This window comes from Amblyomma mixtum, chromosome 3, assembly GCF_055824585.1.
Source record: "Amblyomma mixtum isolate Tamu chromosome 3, ASM5582458v1, whole genome shotgun sequence".
In the NCBI taxonomy this organism is placed as follows: Eukaryota; Metazoa; Arthropoda; class Arachnida; order Ixodida; family Ixodidae; genus Amblyomma; species Amblyomma mixtum.
The window spans coordinates 406,567,900-406,582,080 of NC_143014.1; the positions used below are offsets into that span (position 1 = coordinate 406,567,900).

Below are 14,181 nucleotides of genomic sequence, written 5' to 3' on the forward strand. Positions count from 1 at the left end.
TCACTTCTGCCAACCGGGCCACAACTTTTTGACGTCACGCTGTTTACAATAGGGAGGGGGTTTCACAGTTCTGCGAAGCTGATGTTTTGCGAAGGCGATTGACATGCGGCCGTTCCAATCCAAGGTTCTTCTGCAGCCAAGGCCAGGCTAGAAAGAGGAGACAGACCTGTGTGCCTCTGCTGCGGGGAGTGGGTACAACTTGTCAGGGCGCACCCGCCCTGGGCGCAGTGGGGTTTGTAATAAAAATCTTTAGCGCGGCACCCAACCCTTGCTCTCACCGTCGTGGTGAAGCGGTGCGTTGCGCGTTTCTTTCCAGGAACGACGCTTGCTCCGTCAACAACTGCGGGGGGTGGGGGGAACGTACACTGCCAGTAGCCTTTATGCGCTCGCAATTACATGCGTGGTCCTGACAGTCAACAGACTCGAGCGACAAGACGCGGTCAGGTTCGCCAGCGTAGCCTTGTAAAGTGCACCGGGGAAGGCGTGTCCACAGATGACTCACCCCTTTCATTTCTGCCTATTGAAGCCAGCACTGCCCGTTACTGCTCTGGAGACCACCTGCACCCACAATTATAAATGCTTTTTGGCAAAAAGAGGTGCTATTTGGAAATGATGATAGTGACGATGGGTGTTGCAGGTAGTGACGATCGGTGCTGCAGCACATTGTGAAAATAAGTTTGTTTTCGCAAATACTTGCAAAATATGTCATAGCAGATGTAATTGCTTTCGCGTCTGATCGCATGCTGTTATCTAAGAAAGCATCACGAGCCTGAGATTAGCAATATCTCTGCTACACGGGCGTTTCAAATACCTTCCAACCGAGTGTCATTCGAGTCGGATGTCGCCTTGTGCAGCTGCACGAACTATTCAATGGCATTTGGCTGACATACTATCAAGTCAATGGAGCTCCGCGAAGGCATTCGAGATTTTGGAATCCCTTCGAGTCACGAACACGGCCCGCACTGACGTCGCCATCCCTTCGCTCCGCCAATAACACAGGGCGACTGCACACCAGTACTCCTTTTTACAGCGCTGTATGCAAACAGCTATGTTTGTTCGCGTGAGGTAAAACGAGAGCTACGCTTTTGTTTTATTAATCCTATTTGTGTACTTGTTGTTCCTTTGCTTGTTTATGCAGCGCGACAACTTTGTAGAAACTGCCGATGTGATCGCGCGCCTCGGAAACATTCGGTGGCCGGATTGCTGACATCGCGTAGGACCGACGCTTCTAATTGTCCCTGCTTTCTCCGATGTGATATTCAATTTTGAATCGCTTTATCCTGAAGTACGTTCGATGGCGAAATAAAACGTCCTTATTCCTAATCCACAAGCGACGCCGGTGACTGCTGCATGTTGCCCAAGAGCGCGGCAGTCTGGGTCCGACCAGAGCTTTCCTTTCATTGTATGTGCATCCTGCACTGTGAAAATAGTCGATATTAGGTCACCGTTGTGAAAACTTCATTTGTTGGCCATTTGCATTCCCCAAAACGTGAATTCGCGTTCGACGGTTGCGGAAATTGCACACACGAAACCTGCGGAATCGTTAGACCTATCGCGGAAAGGGGTCGTCGTCACTAGCAGAGCGAGAGTAGCTGTATTCAGGTATGTACATTATATTTAGTTGCTCATTACCAAAAAAAAGTTCGCACTAAGAACCAGAATAAAAAATAAAACTTTATTTACAGCGGAGCACGGCTGCTGAGACTACACACTCGCCTTGCCGGACCAAGTGTAGTGTGTTCGCCAAACTCACTGCTGGGCAAATGCGTTTTGGTACGAGGCTTTTGTCGCAAGCTTTCTGGCACGGGGTTTTTGACACACGAGGTTTATGTAGTATGGGACATACATTGCAAGGGCGTTTGTCACGCAGCTCTAACAAGGCAGAGCTTTGGAAACGGGTGTTCTGCACTCGAATCAATCATGCTGTATCAGCAGGAGATATGTTACAATTTCCAATTAGCGGCTTGGAAGACGTCCTTTTAGTGCGAGTGTAAAGCGTGTCATAAGCATGATGGAGATGCGCGATTGTTGTCAGTGCACCACCTAGTACCTGCTCCCAGTATAGGCCACGCCGCCACATTGAAGGCGCTTTAGCTCTGCAGGGTACGTAACCGGCGTTTGGATTCTTGCAGATTCACTAAGAAGGTTTTTGTATGATGTTGTATCATCCTCCTTTATAAACAACGCAGCCAGCCCTGCCTGAAACAGGAAAGCAGAAGTACAGTCGTGATTAGCATTAGATTAGCACCAGTGACGTTTTTATCTCGCAACGACAAAAGCAGCGCACGTGTTCACATAATCGTAACAGGATGCAGAGAACCGTGTAGGTCATTTCGAAAAACCTGACATTTATTCTTTATCGTAAGCGTCGCTCACAACGTTTCCCCAACGGAATGTACAAGCTGTGCAGCGCTCGCGTCATGTGCAGCGAGGTAGCTTAGTTTGCGGCTTTTCCTCTACTACAGTTGTGGAATTGCATGAAAATTGGTTACTGTTTCTGCAAACGCTTTCGGCAACCTTCGCAGCTGCAGGACAACCAGCTCTGTCAAAGCGTGCTGCATGCCCATGCACAATGCGTGGACATCCAGCCTCCGACATAATCGTCAGATATTCCAGGAGGCGAGGACCCGGTGCAGCTGTGCCGGCTTTACTGAGTCGGACAGGTAGCGAATACTTGGGACGAAAGATGGTTACCATGTTGAGTCGAGGAAGCGATACCCAGAAAACGTGTGAGGTCAGAAAAATTGCTACGCGTTCACATAACGAATAGGATGGCAGAATGGACCATTGTACGGAAAAAGAAAATGAACTGAAAGGGACAGGGGACGCTGGAGGAATGAACAGCAAGGAGTAGGTGGTGTAATGCCCTGTCTGATGCGTGGTATACTGAAAAACCCCCAAGTAAGGCAGCGAAGCACCCATGTACGTTTTTCTTTTTTGCGGTGCGTGGTCAGAGGGGCTCAGCATGGTTGCAAATTTTTGCAAGCCTGCAGACCTAGTTATCAGTGCAGCGATTCGTTATGATTGTACAATACCCAACATAATAAGTAGGAGCCAATGAAGTTAGCTTTTATACCCGGCGTCAAACGTTTTGTGAAGCCTATATTCGAGTAAACAAGCCACGTGTTGATACGAAAAATTGAAGATGGCATCACGCCTGCCTGCAGGCATGTGCTATTTGTTGATCTTGCATCTACGTTAGCGCACACAGCAGCTTACCCACTTTCCCCGCTTTTCGGTTACTGAAGTTTTCCTTTACAAAAGCACTGGCTTCCCTGCGCGACGCCCATTGCAGTGCATGGTCACTTTAGATAATGGGACATTTTGCACCCTGCAAAACTGCAAGATGAATGGAACATTTGCGGAAATCTGTAAGTGAGCTTTCGGAAAGGCTTGTTTTAGAAGGTCTCGTTCCTGGAAGACACTCTCGCATTCTTTGTGGAAACGAACAGAGCCATGCTTCCGGTGATGAAAAACCTTTGAAATGTCGCCATGTGACTTCGCGAGTACTCCTAGGGAGCTGTCGAGAAAGTACAGGGTCGTCCACTCTTAGTTAGAAGGCCGCACTCTTCAGAGGGCCACCGCGTGCGACACAGTCGCTCACCACAGCAAAGTGGCGCAGAAGAAGGTTTTTTTTTTTAAATAAACCACTACCACCACCCTCCAAAGAGGACGGCCATGCGCTAGCGCATTCTAAGTAAGAGTGGACGACCTTCTGTAGCAAGGCAGCAGGGGCTAGGCAGGAAATGAAAAGAAACTTGTCCACTTTCGGGTCTGAAAAAAATTTGCAGGTGTCGAGCGATCCTCCGCGGCCTTTATCCCCGAGAGACGCCTCGCAGCCTTTCCTTTCCTGGTAAGAGCCTTCTTGGTACAGCGCCAGTTTTGTCCACGAGACGGGAAACACCTGCGCTGATGACGTAAGCTGAGAGAGGTCGCCGGGTGCACCCATCAGTATAAATTACGGGCCAGCAGCGTAGCAACCGCATTGCGACCCGTCGTCCCGTCACAAGGATCCTCGATCATCAGCAGTAAGTATTGCTTTTTCCATATACTCGCGGCATAACTGGGGATTCCCTAAAAGTAATTTTTTTTTCTTTTTGATTCAGATGTTTCAAAACCAACCTGCGAAAATTTACGAGCATCAGCTCATTGGGGACAGCATGCTCCTGCGGTTGGCGGAGCGTGCTTCTGGACTTCCGCGAAGCCAGATCGGTAAGTTTGGCCGTAGAAGCAAATATGGTTCATTTTCTGAAACTGCAGTGCCTAACTGCTCGTAAATTTCGCCGCGCAGAAAGTCCTACCCTAATGCCGGGAGGGACTGCGGCAACTCTGCTCGGGAGACTACGCAGGGTGGCTCACGTGGAGCCCATGGTCGCCGTCCTGGTTGGCACCAACGACCTTACCAGGGTACGCTTGTTTACGGCATCGGCATTATGCGTGCAAACTCATTTCCCTGTTTTTTTTTTCTTGCAGGCGCGTACCATGGTCGACGCAAGGCAGCTCGTGGCCACCCTGCGGGAGATTGTGGAGTGGCTGCGCGGGCGCTGTGCCGTGGTTGTTTTGCTCACGCTACCACCCGTCGCCCGTGCAGCCCACAACAGCACCCACTGGCGCATTTTGAAAGTAGTCAACACGTGGATTACTCAACAGAACCACGGTAAGTTAGTTCGTAACGTAGTCTATAAAATATAATGATTGCTTTCATTTCTACGCAGACAATGTGGTGCCAGTGCAGATAGACCGCCTGTTCATACTGCGGAAAAATCGCGTGAAATACTGTTTTTATGAAAGGTAAGTAAATATGTCAACATTTTCCGCTCAAAATAACGACTGTTATTTCTTTTAGGAGGATAGGAGTGGCCAGGCGGCAGGATTGCGTCCACTGGAGCGCGTCGGGCATGGACGCAGTCCTGGAGCTTCTGGCGGAAGTGATCGCCTAACGCGAACTGCACAGAATGGCCTTCTCCCAAAGGACGGTAGGCAGCAAGTAGTGAGCTACTTCGAAGACGACGACCTATGGCTTCTTCATGGTGGTAAAAAAGACGGATTTGTGGTGATGACCACCCAAACCTACAACAAAGGGCCGCCTTTTTGTTTTAGGTTGGGGCTGTCATCTCCACGAATCGTCTTGTTTATCACCATAAAAAAGTCATAGGTCGTCGTCTTCGAAGTAGCTTACAACTACTCCTTGCCTACCGTCCTTTTGGGAGAAAGCCAGTCTATGACAGCCCCAAACTATAAAACAAAAAGGAGCTAGTGCGCTCCATATCCTTACACAGGCCTATCGTTGTGGTGTTCACTCTGCAGGCTTGTCTGCTCACCTGAACGAAGTTTTTCTGTAGCGCGGATTCGTTGTGATGACAGCCCCAACCTCCAAAAAAAAAGGGGTCCCTATAGGCCTCCTATAGGGAGGCCTTTTTGTTGGTGGTTGGGGCTGTCATCACAACGAATCCGCGCTATAGAAAAACTTCGTTCAGGTGAGCAGACAAGCCTGCACAGTGAACACCATAACGATAGGCCCGTGTAAGGATATGGAGCCCAAGCAAGTGCAAGAAGGGTCATTTAGAGGTAACGCATATGCCCGATGTGCTTTTCAGATGTATTGTTACCGAGAGCAATTCATGTCAACCGCAAATTAGCCGTGTTCTTCCCTTCGCTACCAAGGATGTGACAGATGTGACACCTTTTTTGAGAAAGCAGACGGACGTTGGGTTTTTATTTTCAATTGATGTTGAAGGTTTATTATAGTCTGTGCCACGCGCAGAACTGCCTGAGGCAGTATGCGCGAGTGTACTGATTTCAATGGGGATACATCGTTTCAAATTTTACCAGGTATTGGTGTGCAAAGATTCTTGTTGTGCTTAGCTCCACTGTTGTTTCTTTTGGAACAAGCATGTTTGTTCCTGGTGTTGCACCGGTGCTATGCAATATATTTTTATCTTCCATTGACCGTGCCTTAGCACCTTCTGCTGACGACGGCTCTGTCCTGCGAATATGTAGAGTGTTGACGAGGTAACCGCACCTTGACGCATGCTAGCACTTTATAAGGAATCTTATCCCTGCTTAGACAACTAGGGAAAAGCCTTGCTTTTACACAGCCTGAAAAATATTGCGGCCAGGTATGGCGTGCCTGTTGTTTTCTCGGCCACGAGACAGCTCAGCGGTTTGTGCACACGTAATGGGCGAAGAAAAAAGCACCAGTGCGAAAAGAGGCATGGTGAATGCTTTGCAGATTGTGCAGTTGGTGTGGTATATGAAATTCGCAGCATGAGAGCACTCAAAATCGCTAGAAAAGGGAACTGGATCTAATTTACCTCTTCACTGCGCAGAGTGGAAATGGGAGCCGGCACTTGACAGTATCAAGGTTCTTGGCAGGAGTCGCGAATAAGACAGCGCGCGAGGTTCTTGCAAAGAAAGGAGCCTTTGCAGGAGAAAGGAGCCGCATGTTGTAGTGATTGTTCTGCTGCATTATATGTTTTTTCATAATCACCAGGCCTTGATAGCAAATGACTTCTAATAAAGAAGTCCTTTCTGCGTGTTGTGGATTTACTGCTATGCGCTGAACGCGTTCTGTCGCTTTTGTTGTTTCTTGTTCTTTTTGACGATTTATTGTATATCACTGTATTTTGCAATGATTTTCTGACGCTGCTTCTGCAAAGATACTTTTGTACAATAAGCAGGAAACCGGAACTTGGAGATAGACGGTCAGATTGAAGATGCTGAAGTCGTTGTAAACTGTGATTCCACGAAGGAGGGTTGATGTGATAGCAGTTGTGCGCGGATCGTGTTACTGAGTGCCCTGTATATATTTGAGCCCCAGACTTGCGAATAAACAATTGGTAGTCCAGCCACTTTATTGTCTGTTTCTCTTTTCCGATTTTTATATTTTTGGATGGTTATTTATTTCTCATAATAAAGAGTTTTAGTTGTTGCAGTTTTTGTGTTACGCAGGAGTGCTGAAGCGGGCACAGCTCTCATCAGGAGAAATTAGTTGCTAAGTTGAGCTTTGCGTTTCGAGTAGACATGTAGTATGCAGTCTTCCTCGACTAGCCTGGCTTCCAGGACTATTGAGGATTTGAGGGCTCTAGGAGGCTCGTTTGTGGCGACCCTGTATCCCGGTAGCCGATCATCGTGCACATCGTACAAAAAATGAGGGTGCCAACAGCGGTGCCCTAACAGTGCTCATTTCTTCAGAAGGCATCAACTGGAGGGTACTGACAAACTATGCCCCTCGTGTGCCTCTGGAGTGGATGCCATTATCAAATTTTCTGGGCAAGTGGCTTATCACGCTTTTGTCACGCGAATAACCTTTATAACAACTATACAGTCAGGTGTGGCTGAAGAAGCAGGTTCGACATCCGTGCGCGTGGTTGGTAGATGATATCTTTTCAAAATGTTGATATGATCTGTTTAGACTTATGCCTTCGCTCCACTGTTGTTTTTTTTTTTTTTTGGAACAGATATGTTTCTTCAGAAAAATAGTTGCCGCTACGGATATCGAGTATGCTGCTGTGCCGGCCCAAGATGGCTCGCACTTGACATTAGAGACTCCGGCGTACCGCGTGTCGCTGCCAAGGCGCAGGGGTTAGCGCATCAGGCGACTGCAACACTTCGCGAAAAAGTAAAAAAAGAAAACCGTACTGCCAGTTGGCGTATTTTTTTCTCGCTTCCTGGGTATTTTTTCGCACAGTTTTTTGAACACGATCGACGAAATAAGTGTTACTGCAAAATTTGCAGTTGGACCCTTGAGGCCTCTTACTCAAGCGCTTTTTTGAACGTACTATCACGATCAAAAGAAATGCCGTCAGAGTGCAGGTCGAGCTGAGTATTCGAAAGAGCAACTTTTGAGAAGGAAAACCGAGACTCCTCTACTCTCTTCCTCGATTTTTTTTTTCCCATTCCCTCAAAATGCGGACTGAACTCGACTTCTGTCGGGCTCATGTATCCACGGGACGAATGCCGTGTTCGCTGACGCTCTGACAACCGGTGCCGTTGCGCAGTTTCCGCAGCTATTCTAAAAAAAAAATTTTTTTTTTTCAGCGAGAGAGCTACCGGGCGCTACGTGTTAGAAGGAGCACAGGGAACGCTGTGAGTAGCGAGACGGGAGGCGGCCAGGCCGCCATATATTTCGCATCGGCTCCTGGACAATGCAGACCACTGGGAGGCCAGATCTGCGAATTTCCGCTACCTATCGCCGAAATTCACTAATTGTGCAAGGATCGATTCGCCCCAGGCCTCAGCGCGAGCACAAAATGTTTTCTTATGCTAGAGCAAACGAAACAGAGCAGCAGAAGCGATTTCAGTAGAAAAGTGACGTGAAAGCAAAAGTCCACTTATTTTGCGGACATCAGCTAGAGGACTACCACGGTGCGTATAGCTCTGACTTCCCGCATTCCCCGGAATGGAGAAAAAATGAGCCTTTTACTATACTAATTTACTACACAAACAGTGCCAGTACAAAAAGATGGGAGGGGGGGGGGTAGTGCAATATCCACATTCGATCGCTTATTTTCTAGACAGATGCTGCCGCACGCTCACATCCGTGTTCACAAGACAGGAGGGAATTAGAACTGTTGGAATTAACACAATTTCGTGCTGGTCACTAACGATATCACAAAAGCAGGAACGTTGCCTCGTGTGGCAACAAAATGCAGTTCCAATGAATGGATGGAAATGCTATGCTAAGGCCACAGTAGGGAGAAACCCGACGCGATTGTAATGAGTACTTATTAGCTCTTGCCAGCTATGTCCCGCAGTCTCCAGTCGAAGTTTTGCAGCCAGTGTTTCCTTTTCGTTTTTCGAACCTTGGGGGTGGTAGTAGTTTATTTGACAATAAAAAGTGAACGAAAAGAATGTTGCCGGCTGCGGCCCTAAGCACTTTCGGGATTTTTGTTATCATACACGGATGCGCGGGCGGAAAAAAAGAAAATCAGCATTACTTGCAACGTATCTCAACGTCACAGACTACCTCTCCGCAGCTACTGACCCAACGACTTGAACGCAATATGTTTGTACCATTCTGATATGCCTTATTCTGCCCATTTTCTCTTATTTACTGTTACCATATCAGCTGTCTCTTAGAATTCTACGTAGCACTGGCAGTGTGTGAGTAAACAATAAAAACACTCGTCATGCTTCGAAATCTCGGGTTGATGTTTCACTGCTGGTGTTTTTCCTGGAATTGCGAAATAAACGTTTGTATGGTGAACGGGAATCAATAGCACACAAGCTACGCGCCACGCGCCTTTGACCGCAGAAAAGGCTGTGACAACACACATGGCAACAACCCTTTGAAACCAAGAGGTCATCTACTATTCCGCTGCATCCATTTCGACATCATCCATAGTTTTACGAAGGCCATAGCCCATAGATGTCTTGTGGCCCTTTGTTATGGATGCCAGTGGAACCTACGAAGCTTTATTTTGTAATATTGCTTGCCGTGGCTGCCGCTGCTAGTCATCAAAATATTTGTCAGGGTCGTGAGAAAAGAACAACTATAAAACAACGTGTACAACTCTGGAAAAAATGGAAACAAAATATGATTTCTGTAAATGTCACAGATATAGAGACTTCGTGTTCAGGAAAGTAAAAACAGCGCTAAATTCTACACAAAACACACAGAAAGACGGACAGGACGGGCGCTGACTAAACTGAACACAATGTCACATCAACTAGCCCCGCAAAAGGTCACATTCGAAATAGTGCCTCCTAAAAAAGAATCGCCAGACACCATGGCAGGGCCGCCAAGGGGTGGGTAGGGACGAAAGAAGCAGTACCCGTGTGCCAAACACGTTCGAGCGCGGTCGTCATTGTCATGGCGTTTATCCCCCTCCGTGACTAACCGCCTCCTTCTGCCACAACGCGAGGGAGAGGAGGTCAAGGTAACGCAGAGAGGAGGACCAGACCGTCTCGAAGGAGCGCTTTTTCGCTTCCACGGACAAGTGGAGCCGCCCTGGTGGTTCAACTAACGTCTTGTCCAAGATGGCCGCCAGAGTTCCGTCCATACAATAGACAGTTTTAGTTTCACATAAGTAGAAGCTATATGTACGTAGAGTGCTTACGGGTCACCGGTGCGCATGCGCAGAGCGCAAAGTGTCTGCGTGAGTCGCATGGACGTACGTGAGATTCGGATCTTTGCGTTGCGGTCTTCACGTTGCTTGCGTACGTGGCGTTGGCAAGATGGCGGCGCCCTGCCCGCCCGCTTCTCAACGATAACAGCTTCGTCGCTGATCCCTCGACGTGGTATCGTGTTGTAAACTGCTGTATTTGCCTTCAGTTGGTCCATTCTTGCTTTCGCATGAAGTTTTAGGTGAGAACTGGCTTTTGTTTTCCAGTTAGAAATCCATTTCAGCAGCTATTAAGCCTGACTGAGAAGCGTTTGTGGTCGTCATAGCAACGAGTGTGAAACAAAATTAGTTTTATTTATCTGTACTAGATGGCGCAACATGCTAGCGCATTTTTTAGGTTCTATGGCAGATCTACAGTTTGCGTCGCGTACGTGTAGCTAAAACAGTACGAAGCGACACGAGCGTACGCTGCGTAGACTGCTCACGTTTACGTACGTGAAGGTTCTACGTACGTAAAACTAAAACTGTCTTATGTCCGTACTGTCCAGACTATACGCCTAGTGCATACCGTCATAAAGTGTACAAACATTTGTTGCTGCACGCTTTTATTGCTTTTATTTTGGTTCAGTCGACGCTAGAAGCGCTGTCACACACCAGGCGGAACAGGATTGCCACTTTTTTAAACGGACATTCAAAAGTCTGCAAGCAAACTGGGTTCCCAATCCCTAACACCAACTTTAAGACCGTCTGGACATAACTCTTGTGGCAGATAATGCTGGACGGAACTGTATGGTGTCAGATACAGTTCCGTCTGCACGGAACCCCATCGCTATAAGCAGTTCGAACTTTAGCGCAAATTGTAGTTCCGTCTGGACGGAACTCTAGCGCAAATTGTAGTTCCGTCCGGACGGAACTCTAGTGCAAATTGTAGTTCCGTCTGGACGGGACTCTAGCCACAGCCTTAAATTAAGATTAATCGATTAACATAAACGAACACGCATCGGCAAGCCAGGGAACTACACAGTAGAGGGTGCCCAATTTGTACCCTACAATAAAGCATGAAATGCAACATCCGGTTGAAAACACCACTCAGAAGTGACCACAACAAACTCCGTCAAGTGTAAAACGCGCTAAAAGGCAGCGGCTGCATAAAGAAATGAAAAAAGTCATCTGGCTCGCGCTCACAATTTTCGATGACACGGACCGAGGTAACGACCCTACCGCAGGTCATAGACGATCGACGAAATACCAGAAGCAGTGGTACCATAACGGACAATCACTTTGCAGAGCGGCGATGCGGGCGCTAGAGTTGCGGTTTACTCCATCCACTCTCTCGGAGTGCCTATAGAGGGCGCTAGCGGGTGCCAGCGCCTAGAGTTCCTGTATATGCTCCCGCAGGGAGCAGAGTTGCGCGAAGGTCCGCCAGCATGTTCCAAGCTGTGCGGGAAAGCCACTTCTCGTACGTACAGGGGCTGCGTAGCTCGTTGTGCAGGGCGCTTGGGCTTCTTCTTTTTTCTCCTTTAAATAGATTGACTTGATGGCAAGTTTCTAAACGTAACGCTGAAAACTAATCTGTGATTTACCGACGGTGTGCATACAGCACGAAAAAAAATCGCCAAAGGTTAACAGCAAATCGTAATCATGACAAACTGACGAAAAAAGACTGGAAACGGCCAGCGAGTTTTTTTTTCTTTCTGGAACCAGTAATTTCACAAGAACAAGCAGTTCCGTTCCAGATGAGGCAGCGTCTGTCCCATCCTGTCTTCCTGCGTGCACGTCTTAAGAACAAACAAAGTATAGCGATGAATTACTTTTTTTCACAACTAGCACCGCCGCGTGTTCTGTACGAGTTACGCGCGGAAAATACGAAAACGCATCTCTCTAGAACCACATTAAAATAATTGCGCGACTTGTTGTAGGCAAGCAGACTAAAGCAACGCCAGTGCATTGAACGAGGCGAGTCTGACATAACGAAAATATTAACACTCAATTGGTTGCCCAACACATTTCACAAAATGTACCCCGTTGCTAAATGCAGTGATAGGGCTGATCTTTAAAGGACCTTGAAAGTACTCTTACACGTAGATATTATTTAACTTTCCTCATTTTTTTATCGAAAAGCACTATCGTTTCACCTTAGTTATTAAATTACAATAGTTGTTGATTGCTGTGGTAGGTTTTCCTGCCTGCTTCATCCTTATTGCTCGGAAAAATTAATTTAATGTTCCGCTTTGCATTTTTGTACTCCTTCTTCGTAGATTCGGCTTAGGTCGCAGTATCAAAACATTTCGCGACTCCTGGATTTTTTTAAAGCCGAGGTTATAGGCTGATTTGCTGTCTTCTAGCTGAAATTATTCGCGGCATCAAGATTTGCGACACTTGTTTACATGCGATTTTTGCCTATCCTATCCTCACATCTCTCATTTAATCCTTGTAAGACGGTTCTTAAGGGCATTTTTACTAAGAACAATACTTTATAGCATAGGCAGACAAATGGTTTAGGGGGGTTTAACTGCCCAAAGCGACTCAAGCTATGACAGGGAACAGTACATGGCCTCTAGAATTTCGGCTCCATCGAAATTCGACCGCCGCGGCCGGGATCGAACCCGCGTCATTCGGGTCAGCAGCCGAGAGCTATAACCACTAAGTCACCGCAGCGGCTGCATAGGCAAATTAAATGCTTATGCAGGTGCGACTGGCATCGAAATGTAGCAAAACTTTGCATGGAATTTGCTTCTTGAACATTCATTGCCCCTTATATTTCACCTCGAACCATCACTACAGAAGGCTCGAAGCAGCAGTAGAGTAAGCAGAGCCTGCCCTAGTGAAGGGCCAAAAAGTTGCAGATGCAGACTGTAAATTATGTACAATTTTAATGCAGTGATATGCTACAAATACTGCTTCGAGGGACAGGTATAGGCTCAAACTAGTATCCATAAAAGGACACTAAGTGAACGATATAGACAAACAAGATTTTCGTTGCCAGTTCCTTATTTGATAATGTGTGTAAGCTAGAAAAAAAAAGTAGTGATTTGTTCAAGGTAAACAAATGTCGACACATGAAAAATGTTTTTACCAATGCAATTCTGATTTCGCTTTCAAAACAGGCAAATGTTGGTTGTGATGGTACTGGTAGATCTTCGAACATGTTAGAAATTTTTATTTATTTATCAATACTGTAAGCCTTTCACAGCCGCAAACAGGAGAGGTTCATTCTCAAGAGCCACTTGAAGCGCCGACGCACTTCGGCCGCCGACCTTCCACATATGGCACTGCGTAAAACGCTTTGCCGTTTCCCGTGTGGTTGCTGCAGTTTGGCGCACTGCACCCAGTCATAGCTGACGACTGCGCCCGTCACTGCCACTGCAGAACACCAAACCTGACGCCACAGGTGTGCACGGAAAACAAATGAATGTAGCCGACAGCGCGGGCTCACATGACGCGTCGAGAAGACAAGGGTTCGCTCGGCGCTGCACCTGTGAAGTCAGCTTCTCCGCGGAGTGTTGAACACACGACGTCACGAAAATCATGTGATCGCCTCTCGGCGAATGGCGTTCGGAGCGGCGAGGGAAAACAGACGCGCAACTCTGCTACCTTTGGTAGCATATACAGCTACCTTTGGTAGCATATACAGTAACTCTACCAGCGCCTAGAGTTACCAGCGCCTAGCGATGACGACTAGCTGTCCAGTGTCTATTCATATATTTTCACGTGATAGCATGCTTCGTGCGTCCAGTCATGCATTTATTCGCTCACGTTTGGACGCCGGAGCACGTGTCATGGGCTGAGCGACATTGTGAGCTCTCCCGCACTGATTTTAAAGAGCAGCAGACCTGCGGCGCTCAGCGTTCCTCGCTGCTGGACGCTCCGCCGCGCTCGCACGCTGTTTTTCGGCTTTAGCGGCGCGCTCAGCCGCCTAGGCCACCCTACCTTCTTGTAACGTGGCGACAGAGTCGCGTTTATCTAACCTGTCCGGCTCCACTGCACGGCCACGGCTGTAGAACTAGTGTTCCCAAGCGTTTGGAAACGCAGATTGAACGAATTAAGCATGATTGCGGTTTGGTCGCTAAGAGTTGTTATATGGCAATCAGAACACAGAGCAGTGTAGTGACGG

At 47.6% G+C, this 14,181-nt stretch overlaps 1 protein-coding gene across 1 annotated transcript; it reads left to right on the top strand.

The window, feature by feature from the left end:
* The first annotated feature begins 710 nt into the window (after nucleotides 1–710).
* On the top strand, nucleotides 711–4,997 carry LOC149357508 (uncharacterized). Its single transcript, XM_089577927.1, has 7 exons — nucleotides 711–1,773; nucleotides 3,792–4,028; nucleotides 4,107–4,212; nucleotides 4,292–4,407; nucleotides 4,474–4,657; nucleotides 4,716–4,791; nucleotides 4,847–4,997. Exons 3-7 carry the CDS (start codon nucleotides 4,107–4,109, stop codon nucleotides 4,938–4,940), a joined length of 576 nt encoding a protein of 191 aa, XP_089434053.1. The 5' UTR covers nucleotides 711–1,773; nucleotides 3,792–4,028; the 3' UTR covers nucleotides 4,941–4,997.
* The last annotated feature ends 9,184 nt before the right edge of the window (nucleotides 4,998–14,181 follow it).

Excerpts from the sequence above, each read along its gene's own strand:
- LOC149357508 (XM_089577927.1), top strand. The coding sequence starts at position 4,107 with ATGTTTCAAAACCAACCTGCGAAAATTTACGAGCATCAGCTCATTGGG. Across the intron at positions 4,658-4,715 it reads GATTACTCAACAGAACCACG|ACAATGTGGTGCCAGTGCAG; the intron begins GTAAGTTAGTTC and ends ATTTCTACGCAG. Across the intron at positions 4,792-4,846 it reads AAATACTGTTTTTATGAAAG|GAGGATAGGAGTGGCCAGGC; the intron begins GTAAGTAAATAT and ends TATTTCTTTTAG.